Source organism: Salvelinus sp. IW2-2015, linkage group LG19 (assembly GCF_002910315.2).
Source record: "Salvelinus sp. IW2-2015 linkage group LG19, ASM291031v2, whole genome shotgun sequence".
In the NCBI taxonomy this organism is placed as follows: Eukaryota; Metazoa; Chordata; class Actinopteri; order Salmoniformes; family Salmonidae; genus Salvelinus; species Salvelinus sp. IW2-2015.
This window is the reverse complement of record NC_036859.1, coordinates 31,597,425-31,608,685: the sequence shown is the minus strand read 5'-3', so window position 1 is coordinate 31,608,685 and position 11,261 is coordinate 31,597,425. Positions and strand designations below refer to the sequence as shown.

Sequence of the window (11,261 nt, the reverse complement as noted above, 5' to 3'; positions counted from 1 at the left end):
CAAAGGAGACGTATAGGGAGTGAGTAATTATTGATGATTATAACTCACCCGCTTCAGGCCCTTGAGAAGGTTGTATTCATCAGCCACTCCCTAAGATATAAAGGATAACTCTCAAAAACATTACTGCTCAACGGGGGGCTATTCATTAAAGTCAGTTTATGCGCAACGATGAGGCAAACGACACACAAATTCCTTTTCCAACTCATAAGGCCAGTTTCCGCCGCATTCCATCTAAACTTATTTTTATTATTTGCGTATCATTTAACTGATTCATTCAACTACAGAGCAAAGGTTAAAATACCACCTACTCCTTAGTAGTACAGATTTGAGGTGAAATTACCGAATGCTTGACTCCTTTTACTGGGAGAGCCGAGTCTTCCCCTTCATCTGATTTTGTTCTCAAAAAGTAGTTATAAATGTATTTCTTTAAAGTAAGCTTTTGTGTGTGTGTGTGTGTGTGCTGTAATGGTGCTTGTTTCAATGAATTAGCAAAACTTAAATTAGGAGATAACGATGTAGTTGCCAATTATTTACATTTACGTCATTTAGCAGACGCTCTTATCCAGAGGGACTTACAAATTGGGAAGTTCATACATATTCATCCTGGTCCCCCCGTGGGGAATGAACCCACAACCCTGGCGTTGCAAGCGCCATGCTCTACCAACTGAGCCACACGGGACCATATACATTTCTACGCGAAATATCAGGAGAATATTAGACCGTAAAGAAAAACATAGCCATATTATTTTTTGCCAGAAAATGTAACAGCATATGTTTTCTTTACCTGGTACTTGGCAGTCCCCTCCTCCAGGGTTTCCAGCTCTCGGCTCAGCTTGTGCATCTGTTCACTGATGTCATCCATCTCGGCACACAGGCTTTTGTAGCTCGCCAGGTCGGAGTCAAACTCTTTCTTATACTGTCGTCGTTGGCTGTCTGATGTTATCTCAGGGTACATGCTGAAGAGACACATTACACAGGAATAAAGGAGACACAGGTCATTCCATTTAGATCAATGCTGCAATTTTCTTGAACGCTTTCTTGAATGTAGAGAGCTTTGGAACAAAATGGCTTTCTGTCATGCTTTCCCACTAGCATATCTGACACAGCACACACAGCAGATAACGGTTGGATACTGTCTGTTTGTTTTAATGTTTAATCTATCACGCCATCCCTCGTTCCATCCATTCAGCCATCAATCCATCTTCTCAACAAATACAGCCCACCTATGCATGTGGTCACTTTGGTCTTGGTCCAGTTCGTTACCAGTATCCCCACCAGTGGTGTAGCCGGTCTCACACTGGGTCTCCTCCTGGGAAGGGGGGGTAGGATCCCGTTCCTTTTCCCTGTGAATGGGGTACTTCTTCAGGCTCTCTGCCTCCACAGAGGGGCTGGATCTGACCCTGGTGTGCCGGTACAGGGGCTCAGGCACACGCCCATTGGTGTTGTCATAGTAACTGGAGATAATATCAAACTGTCAATAAAGCTAGTTCACCTTTATAACTACATGATTACATTATGGTGTTATTCTTTGGACCATTCAGTCAATACTGCATGAACACTGGGAAAATAATTTATCTGTATTGACAACAAAGCAGAAGTGGAAGGTGGCAAATTGATAACCAGCAGGCAGAGAAAATCTCATTTGAATAAAAAAGTATTTATTCATTTTCAAACTGTCATGAACAATTTTTGTATCGTTTTCCTGTGTCTAACCAGGCTTTACAGCCGGGTGTGAGTAGTAGGGTTCTGGTAATATTATTGTTACCAATAGGACAAGGCCTGGATTAAATCAGATCAAACTTTAACCGGCGATAGCCAACACCCACATAGCGGTTGTTTTGGCGGTGATGGATGCCCCGAGTGGCACAGCGGTCTAATGCACTGCACCTCAGTGCTAGASGCGTCACTACAGTCCCTGGTTCAATTCCAGGCTGTATCACAACCAGCCGTGATTGGGAGTCCCATAGAGCGGCACACATTTGGCCCAGCGTCGTCCAGGTTAGGGTCCGGCCAGGGTAGGCCGTTATTGTAAATAACAATTTGTTCTTAACCTTTATTTAACTAGGCAAGTCAGTTAAGTAAAAATAAATAAAAATAAACGCAGAACTGCGTTGAAGTCATCAAATCAGTCAGCAGCTGCTCTTGATCATTGTCACGAAGCCACACCCATCCCACTCATGTTAGAAGGCTATATAGACATAATTACGCTAAAATGTAAAATAATTAAAGAAAATAATGAGGATTTTGTTAGCCTAATCGASGTATAGATTATATCTCACATTCCAGTGCTCGAACGTATTAACAAGGCTGCATGGGATTTCTCTTAATGCACTCCGTGCAGCCAATGGCAATGCCCACTTTAGGTATAATGCCAGGAGCCGCTTGTGGATTTGACAGCTCTAACACAGTTCCACCTCCGACGCCGCCAAAACAACCGCTATGCAGATGTTGGCTAAAGCAGATCTGATTGAATATAGCCCTAAGACTATTCACTCTAGGTCAAAACTATTCACTCTACATCAAGACTATTCACTCTAGGTCAAAACTATTCACTCTACATCAAGACTATTCACTCTAGGTCGAGACTATTCACTCTAGGTCGAGACTATTCACTCTAGGTCGAGACTATTCACTCCAGGCATAGACTATGGGAACTCACTATGGGTTAAGGCTATCCACTCCAGGCTGAGACAATCCTACCCAGACTGGCCTATTTACCTAGACTGGACTATTACATTTAGGGTACCAGTCAAAAGTTTGGACACACCTACTCATTCAAAGGTTTTTCTTTATTTTTACTATTTTCTACATTGAGGAATAATAGTGAAGACATAAAAACTATGAAATAACACATATGGAATCATGTAGTCACAAAAAAGTGTTAAACAAATCAAAATATATTTAATATTTGCAATTCTTCAAAGTAGCCACCCTTTGCCTTGATGACAGCTTTGCACACTCTTGGCCTGGAATGCATGTCAATTAACAGGTGTGCCTTGTTAAAAGTTAATTTGTGGAATTTCCTTACTTCTTAATGAGTTTGAGCCAATCAGTTGTTTGGCTCAAACAGCTCAAATAAGCAAAGAGAAATGACAATCCATCATTACTTTAAGAAATTAAGGTCAGTCAATCTGGAAAATTTCAAGAACTTTGAAAGTTTCTTCAAGTGCAGTCACAAAAACCATCAAGCGCTATGATGAAACTGGCTCTCATGAGGACCGCCACAGGAATGGAAGACCCAGAGTTACCTCTGTTGCAGAGGATAAGTTCATTAGAGTTACTATCACGCTTGAAGGTAAGACCCAGATGCAGACTGTGTCGAAGTAACAAAGTTTATTACAACAGGGGCAGGCAAATGACAGGTCAAGGCAGGAAGGGGTCAATAATCCAGAGAGGGTGTAAAGGTACAGGACAGCAGGCAGGCTCAGGTCAGGCAGAACGGTCAGGCAGAACGGTCAACCAGAAAACTCGTAAACAGGGGCAAGAAAAAGGTGGGAGCAGGGAAACAAAATAGTGGTAGGTTCAATGAACAAAACGAACTGGCAACAGATAAACAGAGAACACAGGTATAAATACACAGGGGATAATGGGGAAGATGGGCGACACCTGGAGGGGGTGGAGACAAGCACAAAGACAGGTGAAACAGATCAGGCCATGACAGTTACCAGCCTCAGAAATTACAGCCCAAATAAATGCTTCACAGAGTTCAAGTAAAAGACACATCTCAACATCAACTGTTCAGAGGAGACTGCGTGAATCAGGTCTTCATTGTCAAATTGCTGCAAAGAAACCACTACTCAAGGACACCAATAATAAGAAGAGACTTGCTTGGGCCAAGAAACACGAGCAATGGACATTAGACAGGTGGAAATCTGTCCTTTGGTCTGATGAGTCCAAATTTGAGATTTTCAATTCCAACCACCGTGTCTTTGTGAGACGCAGAGTAGGTGAACGGATGATCTCCACATGTGTGGTTCCCACTGTGAAGCACGGAGGAGGAGGTGTGATGGTGTGGGAGTGCTTTGCTGGTGACAGTCTGTGATTTATTTAGAATTCAATGCATACTTAACCAGCATGACTACCACAGCATTCTGCAGTGATATGCCATCCCATCTGGTTTGTGCTTAGTGAGGCTAGCATTTGTTTTTCAACAGGACAATGACCCAAACACACGTCCAGGCTGTGTAAGGGCTATTTGACCAAGAAGGAGAGTGATGGAGTGCTGCATCAGGTTACCTAGCCTCCACAATCACCCAACCTCAACCCAATTGAGATGGTTTGGGATGCGTTGGACCGCAGAGTGAAGTAAAAGCAGCCAACAAGTGCTCAGCATATGTGGGAACTCCTTCAAGACAGTTGGAAAAGCATTCCTCATGAAGCTGGTTGAGAGAATGCCAAGAGTGTGCAAAGCTGTCATCAAGGCAAAGGGTGGCTACTTTGAAGAATCTATAATATAACATTTATTTTGATTTGTTTAACACTTTTTTGGTTACCACATGTTTCCATATGTGTTATTTTATAGTTATGTCTTCACTATTATTCTACAATGTAGAAAATAGTAAAAATAAAGAAAAACCCTTGAATGAGTAGGTATGTCCAAACKTTTWGRCAATATCAAACCCCATGACTCACATATTGCCATTGTAGGTCTCCTCACTGTAGATGCTGACTGTTCCGGCTCCGTCTGAGACAACACTGTTCTCTGCCCTGAGGTCAGGGACGGTCTTCTCTGATAAGATCACAGTAGGGGCCCGCTGAGTGCTCTGCCCCTCTGCAACATAGTCCACCTGAAACAATGTAACAACATTGCTATTAGCCTAAATATTTCATATGGATATTGGTATGATAGCGCTTTTGAGGGTGTTTTGCTGTGTCCTGCCTCGAACGCTAWGAACCAGAAAGTCTCATGCATCTTAACCAGAATGTCAAGGACATTCTCATAATTATACTGGTCTTACCCTGTAGACCACTTATACTACCTACACTATAACAACATCTCCACCCCGTTGATCCTCAACACTGGGTCCCCACAAGGGTGCGTTCTCAGCCCTCTCCTGTACTCCCTGTTCACCCACRACTGCGTGGCCATGCACRCCTCCAACTCAATCATCAAGTTTGCATACGACACTACAGTGGTAGGCTTGATTACCAACAACGACGAGACGGCCTACAGGGAGGAGGTGAGGGCCCTCGGAGTGTGGTGTCAGGAAAATAACCTCACACTCAATGTCAACAAAACAAAGGAGATGATCGTGGACTTCAGGAAACAGCAGAGGGAGCAGCCCCCTATCTACATTGACGGGACAGTAGTGGAGAGGGTGGAGAGTTTTAAGTTCCTCGGCGTACACATCACGGACAAACTGAAATGGTTCACCCACACAGACAGCGTGGTGAAGAAGACGCAGCAGCGCCTCTTCAACCTCAGGAGGCTGAAGAAATTCGGCTTGTCACCAAAAACACTCACAAACTTTTACAGATGCACAATCGAGAGCATCCTGTTGGGCTGTATCACCGCCTGGTACGGCAGCTGCTCCGCCCACAACCGGAAGGCTCTCCAGAGGGTAGTGAGGTCTGCACAACGCATCACCGGGTGCAAACTACCTGCCCTCCAGGACCACCATACACACCCAGATGTCACAGGAAGGCCAAAAAGATAATCAAGGACAAAACCACCCGAACCACTGCCTGTTCACCCCGCTATCATCCAGAAGGCGAGTCAGTACAGGTGCATCAAAGCTGGGACGAGAGACTGAAAAACAGCTTCTATCTCAAGCCATCAGACTGTTAAACAGCCATCACTAACATTGAGTGGCTGCTGCCAACATACTGACTCAACTCCAGCTACTTTAATAATGGAAAATTGATGTAATCAATTTACACTAGCAACTTTATATTATATAATATTTACTTACCCTACATTACTCATCTCATATGTATATACTGTACGCCTATACCATCTACTGCATCTTGATGTAATGTAATCACTAGCCACATTAAACAATGCCACTCATATAATGTTTTCATACCCTACATTACTCATCTCATATGTATATACTGTACTCTATACCATCTACTGCATCTTGACTATACCGTTCGCCATCACTCATTTATATATTTTATGTACAAATTCGTATTCATCCTTCTACACTTGCTGTGTATAAGGTAGTTGTGTGAAATGATAGTTATATTACTTGTTAGATATTACTGCATGGTCGGAACTAGAAGCACAAGCATTTCGCTACACTTGCATTAACACACGCTAACCATGTGTATGTGACAAATAAATGTGATTTGATTTGATATACAGTGGCTTGCGAAAGTGTTCACCCCCCTTGGTATTTTTCCTATTTTGTTGCCTTACAACCTAGAATTAAAATGGMTTTTKGGGGGTTTGTATCATTTGATTTACACAACATGCCTACCACTTTGAAGATGCAAAATATTTTTTCTTGTGAAACAAACAAGAAATAAGACAAAAACCAGAAAACTTGAGCGTGCATAACTATTCACTCCCCCAAAGTCAATACTTTGTAGATCCACCTTTTGAAGCAATTACAGCTGCAAGTCTCTTGGGGTATGTCTCTATAAGCTTGGCACATCTAGCCACTGGGATTTTGCCCAYTCTTCAWGGCAAAACTGCTCCAGCTCCTTCAAGTTGGAAGGGTTCCGCTGGTGTACTGYAATCTTTAAGTCATACCACAGATTCTCAATTGGATTGAGGTCTGGGCTTTGACTAGGCCATTTAAATGTTTCCCATTAAACCCCTCAAATGTTGCTTCAGCAGTATTCTTAGGGTCATTGTCCTGCTGGAAGGTGAACCTCCGTCCCACTCTCAAATCTCTGGAAGACTGAAACAGGTTTCCCTCAAGAATTTACCTGTATTTAGCGCCACCCATCATTCCTTCAATTCTGACCAGTTTCCCAGTCCCTGCCGATGAAAAACATGGATGGTGTTCTCGGGGTGATGAGAGGTGTTGGGTTTGTGCCAGACATAGCGTTTTCCTTGATGGCCAAAAAKCTACATTTTAGTCTCATCTGACCAGAGTACCTTCTTCCATACGTTTGGGGAGTCTCCCACATCCCACATGCATTTTKTCTTTAAGCAATGGCTTTTTTCTGGCCACTCTTCCATAAAGCCCAGCTCTGTGGAGTGTACGGCTTAAAGTGGTCCTATGGAYAGATAYTCCAATCTCCACTGTGAAGCTTTGCAGCTCCTTCAGGGTTATCTTTGGTYTCTTTGTTGCCTCTCTGATCAATGCACTCCTTCCCTGGTCTGTGARTTTTGGTGGGCGGCCCTCTCTTGGCAGGATTGTTGTGGTGCCATATTCTTTCCATTTTTAATATTGGATTTAATGGTACTCCGTGGGATGTTCAAAGTTTCTGATATTTTTTTATAAACCAATCCTGATCTGCACGACACTTGGCATCGCGTATGGTGATCTTAGGCTTGTGTGCGGCTGTTCTGCCATGGAAACCCATTTCATGAAGCTCCCAACGAATACTTATTGTGCTGACGTTGCTTCCAGAGGCAGTTTGGAAGTCGGTAGTGAGTGTTGCAACTGAGGACAGACGATTTTTACGCCCTACGCACTTCAGCACTAGGCGGTCCCGTTCTGTGAGCTTGTGTGACCTACTAGTTCGCGGCTGAGACGTTGTTGCTCCTAGACTGTTCAACTTCACAATAGCAGCACTTACAGTTGACCGGGGCAGGTCTAGCAGGGCATAAATTTGAAGAACTGACTCGTTGGAAAGGTGGCATCCTACGAACGTGCCACGTTGAATGTCACTGAGTGCTTCAGCAAAGCCATTCTACTGCCAATGTTTGTCTATGGAGATGTGAGTGGTGTAAAACTTGCCGCCATTGGACTCTGGAACAGTGGAAACACATTCTCTAGAGTGATGAATCATGCTTCACCATCTGGCAGTCCAACGGAAAAATCTGGGTTTGGCAGATGCCAGTAGAATGCTACCTGCCCGAATGYATAGTGCCAACTGTAAAGTTTGGTGAGGGAGGAATAGTGGTCTGGGGCTGTTTTTYATGGTTCGGGCCCCTTAGTTCCAGTGAAGGGAAATCTCCCAACATCAGTGCCCGACATCACTAATGCTCTTGTGGCTGAATGGAAGCAAGTCCCTGCAGCAATGTTCCAACATCTATAGGAAAGACTTCCCAGAAGAGTGTAGGCTGTTATAGCAGCAAAGGTGGGACCAACTCCATATTAATGCCCATAATCTTGGAATTAGATTTACGACGAGCAGGTGTCCACATACTTTTGGTCATGTAGTGTTTATTCAATTGATGTAGTTCTGTCCTTGAGCTGTTCTTGTCTATTAATGATCTGTATTGTGTCATGTTTCATGTTTTGTGTGAGCCCCAAAAAGACTAGCTAACAAATACAACAGGACTTTCTGGGAACACTTTTTTGAACCACCAGTGTATCATGCATTATAGACAGTGCCATCTAAGAATTGTTATAAGCAGTCATAACAGCTGATGGTCAAGGCTCTTATATAGAAAACCTTTAATGCATTCATAAAGGCTGCAAATGTATTCATAATACACACCATAGTTGTCCTCGGATGGCATAACCCAACATCAAGCACTTCCAGCAATGATCTACAACATCATTAGGAGCAGATAGACTGAACAGTCTGTCGAGACTAGAAGTCTGTGACATGGATCAGATGGGCTGCGCGCCATTACTGTTCCCAGCTGGAATACGTGTAATACCTCAAAGGCACTGTCTAGCGAAATACCTTTTTTTATTTTTTGAATTAATATGGTTTATTTTAATATAACCACAATGTTCTTTCAATATGGGGGCTAATTCATTTTTTWAAACTAAAATGAACAAAAAAAGAAGCTTATTTTCACCGACACCATTTCTGTGAAATGAAGCGGTACTATTGCGCCTTGCAGACAGACTGATTAAGAAGAGTATACTGTAGAGGTTTGCAGCAACACCAAGGCAACTCAATGCTTTAATACATTTACATGTGTGAGCGAAATCCTGCAAGAGCCTTCACCGTGCGCTGCCACTCTTAGAGACTATGGAGCCCAGTAAGGAGAGGAGGAAATAAAAGAGGCTCGTTAAGCTTTTTGGGAGAGAGCTCATGATTGCGCACGAACCAGTTTTTCGTTGTGTGCTATCTGCAGAGGTTTTTGTTTGTCTTCAGGTATGTGGTCTGTACCAGTGTTTGGATCAATCCGTCGGTGTGATTGGCTCGACGACGTGGTTGTTCTGCATTTGGGACCACGATGTTTATTGGATCAAAGGAATAAGTAGCAACATTTTTGTTAGCGAAGCGTCAAACTACACCCAACATACCATCGGACAGTCAGACCGGAATACCCCTTATGCAACCTCACTAGCCACAGCTTAAGCCCTCTCTTGTTCCCTTTCTCTGCTGTCTCTTCACCGCTAATGTTCCATGCCTTTACACTGCAACACCCGACTTCTATTTCCTAAAGTAATTGACGTCTTCATTGGAGCTGACTAAGTGGTGTATATGAACACACACATTCATACCTCTGCACTCCTTCCCAGGAAGAAAATACACAGACTATTGCCAATCCTCCTGTGTGTGATGACTGGCGTTAGATTGTTATTGATATGGAAGTTGCTGTTTATTTGGCTCTGCCGATTTATTGCTTATATGAGGTTGGTTTGTGGGGGGTTACCAAGAAATTTGGAAGGACTGAAGTGTTGATGTGTGATCATACTAGGGTGTGTACTTCCATCTTTTCTCTCCGCTGGCTATCTGGTCAACAGGCTACACTCTAGGCAGTCTCTTCTGCTGATGTGTGTGGGTCTGGTAGTGGTACTCTCGCTGTTCTATTATTTCCTTCTTTCGGCAGGGTTAATACCTGCCTGGCGCCCAAACAAAATCTTCTTTACCTTTCTCTAATTAATACCGCTACAGAAGTGGCGCCCGAACAGGGACTTGAACAGAAACACCCCTGACCCCATCCACACAAAGTTGAAATCATGTCTTTTGTTGGAACCCCATACTGTGTCAATGTGGACACACCTAATGGTAATCGTGTTCAAGATTCTTTCATTGTGAAGGATTAGATGAACTAATGGAGTTGGATAGCACTGACCCTCACCCCAGGTTTCTGGCTCGCCTATAATCTCTCCACCATTACCCTCCCCTCAACCTCTTCCTGTTACCCTGCCCAGAGAGACTGGGAGAGTGTCTCTGTGATCACTGGACGACTGGAAGCACACACCTTCAAACTAAAAACCCTGTTCCCTCATCCCAGTATACCCATAGCTCTCCTAGGGCTAAACCATCTCAGATATTTGTACCCAAGAGCCAAGACAAAAGTCCAGTGATGTGTTGGAGGTGTAAAGTCCAACATCCTCCAGGTTCTTGCCCGCTCTATGTCCAGCGTCAGGATGCTGGAAAAGGTCAGAAAGGACAGAAGACCGACAGTCTAGACAGACGTGGTGGCTTGCATACCATTGGGTCAGCCTTAATGATAAGCCTTTAGACATCACCCCTAGCTGTCTTACTATTCCGCAAGAACTATTGGTGCCCCTGACTGTTAGGAACTGGAGGGGGAAGGCCATAATTGACACAGGAGCAACTTACACCCTGATGCAAGAGGCCCGTGGCAGAAAATGGCATTACCTCATGAGGAGCTACAAACATGGGAGAAGGGACCATTGTACTTGGCCAATGGAGAACCTACCACCCCTTGGGCTGGATTAGTATAATAATACAACTGCATGATAGAGACTATAAACTTCCGGTGGCTATTCTTGCAGATTCAAGCCTTGCATTTGCTGTAGTCCTTGGTCTAGACTTCCTGTTCTTCAGTGGACTGACCATCTCGATGTCCGAACCCTCCTATCGGCTGCACTCGACATTCCCAGCCTCATCCATTTCAACCTGGTAATGCCCTGATTTCAGGCTGGAGCCTGCACATTATGCAGAGTCCGGACAAGGTCAAGTCAAGACCGAGAAATATAAAGAACAAAGCCAAACAACGACAGCTGAGAAACTATGATAAACATAGACGAGACGTGTGTTTCCCACCCCAGTCTCGTGTCTGGTACGTTCCCATCATCTGTCGAAGGCATCTAAGAAGTTCACTGCAAGCTAGCTTCGAGATGGAAAGGCCCATACCGGGTAGTGCAGCAGTTGGGACCAGTGAGCTACTTGGTCTGTTTGGAGGACACTGGGGAAGATGTCAGGACGGTGCATGTTGTTGACCTAAAGCCCTGCTACCCTACGGCAGAAGAGCTGGATCCCGG

General features: G+C 44.0%; 1 protein-coding gene across 1 annotated transcript in view; it reads right to left on the bottom strand.

Annotated features, from left to right (window-relative positions):
• The window catches only part of zgc:154006 (Occludin_ELL domain-containing protein), a 41,981-nt gene that overhangs the window by 3,017 nt on the left and 27,703 nt on the right, over positions 1 to 11,261 (bottom strand). Inside the window, exons 9-12 of the mRNA XM_070449039.1 lie at positions 4,633 to 4,787; positions 1,224 to 1,454; positions 785 to 956; positions 49 to 90 (exon numbers count right to left, since the gene is read on the bottom strand). Coding sequence (XP_070305140.1) covers positions 49 to 90; positions 785 to 956; positions 1,224 to 1,454; positions 4,633 to 4,787 — 600 coding nt within the window. The remainder of the gene's footprint in view (positions 1 to 48; positions 91 to 784; positions 957 to 1,223; positions 1,455 to 4,632; positions 4,788 to 11,261) is intronic.